This window comes from Sinocyclocheilus anshuiensis, unplaced genomic scaffold (assembly GCF_001515605.1).
Source record: "Sinocyclocheilus anshuiensis isolate Anshui unplaced genomic scaffold, SAMN03320099.WGS_v1.1 scaffold77, whole genome shotgun sequence".
Classification (NCBI taxonomy): domain Eukaryota; kingdom Metazoa; phylum Chordata; class Actinopteri; order Cypriniformes; family Cyprinidae; genus Sinocyclocheilus; species Sinocyclocheilus anshuiensis.
The window spans coordinates 287,928-294,516 of NW_015537941.1; the positions used below are offsets into that span (position 1 = coordinate 287,928).

The 6,589-nt window shown below is 32.8% G+C and overlaps 1 protein-coding gene across 1 annotated transcript in view; it reads left to right on the forward strand.

Annotated features, from left to right (window-relative positions):
- The window catches only part of LOC107663652 (tyrosine-protein phosphatase non-receptor type 4-like), a 36,951-nt gene that overhangs the window by 12,049 nt on the left and 18,313 nt on the right, over positions 1-6,589 (forward strand). The window contains exons 11-12 of the mRNA XM_016453894.1: positions 3,576-3,710; positions 3,811-3,969. Coding sequence (XP_016309380.1) covers positions 3,576-3,710; positions 3,811-3,969 — 294 coding nt within the window. The remainder of the gene's footprint in view (positions 1-3,575; positions 3,711-3,810; positions 3,970-6,589) is intronic.

Below are 6,589 nucleotides of genomic sequence, written 5' to 3' on the forward strand. Positions count from 1 at the left end.
CACAGTGCACACGCGTCTTTCACGCAGCATACAGCGGTGTTGTGCATTTTGACCAGTTGATGGGACAAGTATTCTTAAAATGCATTCAAAATTCTGAATAATTTGTAATATATAATTATTCACGGTATTTAGAAGTGCCCATGATAACAATATTGTGCATATTCATTACCGGGATATATCGTATTACCGAATACCAGCACAAGTCTAAGTGTAACAGACAAGAGCAATTTCTTTGTAAACAAGTGGGATGCTTTTTTTACGAAAACGTGTTTAAAAATCTGTTTGATATTTATGGTTTTTAGGAGTACACGTAACAATGTTTGTAAGCTAGTATTGGTGTAATGCTAACTATATTTGATGTGTTTTTTTTTGGGGCGGGGCATTGTAATGTGTAAAATGTTTCATGTTGTTTCATGTAAATGCTAAGAAATATCGCAGAATGAGTTGAAATGCAAACGTTTTTCATAGTATTTATAGTGTACGAAATCCAGTAAGGTTTCTTTCTTAACCTTTGAGAAATGTTTCAGGGCACTTTGTTAGATGTTCAAGGTTTTTAGACATAGTAGCAGAAAAGCTTGTTAGTTTGTTGTTTTGACAATCTAAAACAAAAAACATTGTGTAAAATGTACCATGTTGGTTTAAGTAAATTCTAAAAAAAAAATATATATATATATATAGGAGACTGAGTTAAAATGGGTAAGTTCTTTTTCTAAATATTTGTATGAAATTCATTAAGATTTCTTTCTTCAATTTTCAGGAATGTTTCTTGGCAATTTATTAAAAGTTTTTAGAAGTAGCAACAACAAACAACCTAAATGGAAAGAGTGTTTGTTTGTAAACTAGTGTTTGTGTCGTGCAACAACAATAATCTAGTGAGTAAAGAGTAGCTTAGGGTAACAGAAAGGAGCAATTTCTTTGTAAAATAACATTCAGATATGAAAAAAAAAAAACGGTTTGATATTTTATTTATAGTTTTTAGTAGGCCTGGGCGATAAAACGGTATCGATATTTATCGACGGTACACCGTATTCGTTAACGATAAAAAAATGTTCGATATAGTGCACGATATAGGCACGTGCTATGAGTGACACAGACAGCACACACAAACACGAACACATGCTGAAATGAGTGCTGTGCCTGCCTGTGATGAGGAGATTGTGAATAAAAAAAATGAATATTAGTCGAATTTAAAATAAACATTTGCATTTGAATGTTAGGTGTGCGTCAGGGAGCGTCATCAGTGGAGCACGAGATGCGGTGATGATGTAAGTGACGTTGCATTTTAATGTTTTGTTAGTCTAGCCCACTGCAAACGTTTTTCATAGTATTTATAGTGTACGAAATCCAGTAAGGTTTCTTTCTTAACCTTTGAGAAATGTTTCAGGGCACTTTGTTAGATGTTCAAGGTTTTTAGACATAGTAGCAGAAAAGCTTGTTAGTTTGTTGTTTTGACAATCTAAAACAAAAAACATTGTGTAAAATGTACCATGTTGGTTTAAGTAAATTCTAAAAAAAAAATATATATATATATATAGGAGACTGAGTTAAAATGGGTAAGTTCTTTTTCTAAATATTTGTATGAAATTCATTAAGATTTCTTTCTTCAATTTTCAGGAATGTTTCTTGGCAATTTATTAAAAGTTTTTAGAAGTAGCAACAACAAACAACCTAAATGGAAAGTGTTTGTTTGTAAACTAGTGTTTGTGTCGTGCAACAACAATAATCTAGTGAGTAAAGAGTAGCTTAGGGTAACAGAAAGGAGCAATTTCTTTGTAAAATAACATTCAGATATGAAAAAAAAAAACGGTTTGATACTTTATTTATAGTTTTTAGTAGGCCTGGGCGATAAAACGGTATCGATATTTATCGACGGTACACCGTATTCGATAACGATAACTTTTTTTTCGATATAGTGCACGATATAGGCACATGCTATGAGTGACACAGACAGCACACACAAACACGAACACATGCTGAAATGAGTGCTGTGCCTGCCTGTGATGAGGAGATTGTGAATAAAAAAAATGAATATTAGTCGAATTTAAAATAAACATTTGCATTTGAATGTTAGGTGTGCGTCAGGGAGCGTCATCAGTGGAGCACGAGATGCGGTGATGATGTAAGTGACGTTGCATTTTAATGTTTTGTTAGTCTAGCCCACGAGACGCGCCGCTGTTGTGTTATGCATTCAAAATATTAGAGAAATATAGAAGCTCAATGCGGAGAAGATCTTGACTAGGTGAAAACCGTAACCAAGCCAATCACACAGAACGCATATTCAGTGCATTTTTAGACCGACAAATACGACTGCTGCACTCGCGTCTCACACAAGAGATGTAGACTCCTTTTCACTGCGTCTCATGTTTTTAAATGCAATCTGCATGATGGGCGATTCGACTCTTTGTATTAAGCATGATGCAACTACATAATGCTGTTTTGTTCATAATTGTTTATGCAATTTACGAAATTATATTTGATTTATATGAGTTAATTTAGACGTAATGCAGGTTTTTTTTATAGACCTTTATTTCTTTGCGTTCACAATTTAAATGTGCTGCATTATTTTGCTCATTGCGCCCTCCTGTGGCCTCGGGAGACAAGCCAAAAGTTTCATTAAGACCTATTTAATCTGCATATAAAACATTAGAAATTAGATATTTGTTTAATTTTTATTGTGAGTTTGACTGTTAAAAAAAAAATATTTGTTGTTTGTCTCAATAATAAATTGGGTTAATTTAAAAATACAGTGATTTAAATTAAAAAAAAAATTCCTATTGCTCTTTGTTTTTAAAAAGGTTATAAAAAAAATGTCAATAATTATCGATACTGAACGATATGAAACATTATATCGTTGATACATTTTTTTAGCTATATCGCCCAGCCCTAGTTTTTAGACATAGCATGTGTACGAACAACGTAACAGGAAAGAGTGTTTGTTTGTAAACTAGTGTTGTTGTAATGGTAACTTTTTTATGTTTTCATTGTTTTCCTATAAAATATCGCAAAATTGAGGGAAATCAAGTTTGAATTTGTTTAAATGTTTATGTTACAAGGTACTTTGTTATAAAACATTTAAGGTTTTCAGTAGTAATAAACGTAACCGCAAATGCATTGTTTGTTTGTAAACTTGTTTGCTCATCGCAAACTTGCTTTTGAAATGTGTAAACTGAACCTTGTTCATTTACATATTGTAAATAACTTTAAATTTGAAATAGTTGGGCTTTTCACAATATTCCTAAAGTTTACGATAACTAAGACTTTTGAAAAGAGTCACATGTGTATGAACCAAAGATAACAGGAGTGATTGTTTGTAAACTATATTTAAAGGTCACTTTCTCCGACATTTTTGCTGTCAAATAAATTGTAATAAAGTTTATGAAGATTACCAATTGTAATTCTAATTGTTACGTAACGTCAAATATGCCATGTTGGTTTATGTAAATACCACAGCAGTAGTGATTAAAATTTTTTACAAATGCAAAAATTTGTATCAAATTTTACATTAGAAATTGCATTGTACATTGTTTCTTGTGGTTCTGGTTGATGGATCTGTTGTGAATCGAATGTGTTTCCAGGTCGCCGAGCAAGCCTCTGGTCAGAAGACTGATGAGCGGTTTGGACTGGGAGACCGTCAGCAGGAATTCCCTCTCGGACGACCGGCTGGAGACTCAGAGTCTGCCGAACCGTTCTCCACCAGACTCGCCCGATCAGTGAGTTAACACGCACTCACAAACTAACCCACATAATGCAAGTCCATCCAGTCTGTGGGTTAGCGCTCCATTTATGTTTTTAATTTCTTTCTTTGCTCAGCAGTAACTCAGTGCTCACCACAGACGGGGTGCGGGTCAGGCCTTCCTCCATTGGCCACCTAGTTGATCACGTGATCGATGACTCGCCATGCCAGACGTTCACCAATCACAAGTCTGCGTCCTCCACACAGGCCAACAGCATCAGCCTGGACTCGACACCGTGAGTTTTGAACTTTCTGTCAGTATAAGTGAAACTGTGCTTCAACTTTTGCACAGTTTCACTGTGCAGTTTCACTGAATAAAAGAACAAACTTTTATTCTATTCAATAACTTGGGAAAGAAACAATCACATATATCATATATCATGCGAATATGGCAATGATAATAATTGCTAGATTTGTAGTATTTTTGAATACTGAACATTCTTACAGTAAAATTTGTAACTTTTAAACTATTTAGATAGTCAATTAATTTGTTGATTTATTTTTTTAAATGATTAATTTAATGATTCATTAAAGCTAATTTTATCTCCAGTATTTCTTGTACAGTGTGTCTTGTAAATTGATGGTTGTAAAACGAATTTTTTTTTGTAAAATTTACAAAAGTAAATTTACACTATACATTTAATCTAAAAAGGTTAAAAATATATATGTATAGATTTATAGATTTTATTGCTTTTTATTTGTAACCCTAACATTTTGTTAATCGTTTGTAAAAAAACAAAACAAAATAAGTTTGTGTAAACTATTGCATTTAGTTTAATTCATAAGTTTATAGTTTGTGTTTAAGCATGTTTTTCTTGTACAATGTGCAAAATTGAAGGTTGTAAATCAAAAAATGTAAATATACACTTTACATTTTGTGCGGAAAAGGTTTAAAATATAAATGTTACAATGTAAGTGTAAAAACAGTCAATGATTACATTAATTTTCAGTGGTTTAGTAGTTCCAGTCCTAACTTTTTGTTAATTATTTGGAAAAAATAAAAATTATTTATTTATTATTATTATTATTTTTTTTTTATTCAAATATAAATATGTGTAAACGATTACATACAAAATCTAAATGTTACAATATAATTGTAAAAACACTTACAGTTCATTTTCAGATTTCAAGTTACACAAACATTTTCAGTTGGCATAAACTATTGCATTCAATTTAATATGTAAAGTTATAGTTTATGCATACAGCCTTTTACACAAGACATACATCTGTTTATCACAAACTTTCATCCTCTTCAGTGTTTCATACAACTCAATTTTTAGAAAATTTTTTTTATTATCAACCCGAGACGTTTAGTTTTTTGGCCTTAGTGGTTACCTTGTGAAATTAAGCCACATGAATGTTCCCCCCGGTGCAACTACAAAGCTAAATGTTATGATGCTAAATCATCCACATTGTATTTATGTTTACCTGTGTGTTTCCTGTAAAAATTCTACTTGGTATAATAATCACTTATCTATCACCCCTTTAATCCTGTCATGTGCAGTTGGATAATTTTATTATTTGTATTCAGGGTTCTAGATTCTGATCTACCCAGTGATGCGTTTTCAGCACACAAGGGCTGGACTGACACACTTTGAGTCATCAAAGTTTCCGCTGCGAAATGTTGTTCTTATTTTAGCACCACACAGTAGACGCACACTCTCTCTGGCAACCTGAGGTTTAATATTGTATGACCACACACCTCTGATGAAATTACACGTTCGTGGTTCGACACTGTTTTCACACACATTTCAGTTTGAGAAACGGCGAGCGTTTGAACTAGGGGAAATTGCTTTCAGCTTTGTGGTGGGCACAGTTCAGTGTGTTACGGTGGCACGACTGATTGAATTTACGCCGATAAACCCAGCACCATTTTCCATTGGAATAATCTGCGACCACGCATTTCCTTTCTCAGATCATGCCATCTCATTTCGCAATGTCAGAATTTCCAGATCTAGGCTGGCCAGTTCACTTTCGATTCATTGCGTGCATCGATTGCTCTTTGATGTGGAGTTCTCATGTTCTACATAAAGATTAGAGTTTTAAAGAGTCTTGCTTCTTATCTCTTTTTTGACCTGATTATGAAAAGAAATGGCTGTGCTTGTAAGGTGAAATGTAGTGGTAGACGAATCACAGTTTAGTTCAAAATTCAGTAGATGCAAGCAGCAATAGCCTGAACAAAATTCAGTATGCAAATAATTGGAAGAAAGTAAGGTCCAACTAAAATTATTATGCAATTATGACAATGATATCATTGCTAGATTTTGTTTAGTTTTGTTAAGTGTACACTACATTTAGTGTGCAACAGATTTAAAATGTAAATGTTACAATGTAACATTTTCGTTGTAATTTTTATTGCTTTGTTTTTGTAGTCATTCACATAAACATAATTGCGCTAATTGTCACATTAAAATCACTTCATAAGTTTAGAGTTAATGCGTTAAAATTTTTCAGTTTGAACACCTAGTAAGTGAAGTCCTGTAGTTTAGTTAATCATAGGGGTGGCTCGATACCACTTTTTCAGAACCGATACTGAGCCGATACCAAAAATTCTGAGTATCTGCCGATACCGATATCGATCCGATACCAGCACAGTTTTTTTAAATCAGTGTAGAATTTCTATACCTCAATGTGTAGGTCGATCATCACTCTTTTGTATGTTACACACAATCTACTAAATATAGACAGCTTCATTATAAAGAAAAAACAACAAACAAAAAAAAAAATATATTCATCTATGACAAAAATACTGTTAAAAAACTAGGTTAATGGATAATTCTGTAGCAAAAGTTACTCTAGAAAAATCATGAGTGCACAATAATTTTATAAAATCCTAAAATTTTAGTGAAAAAAAAC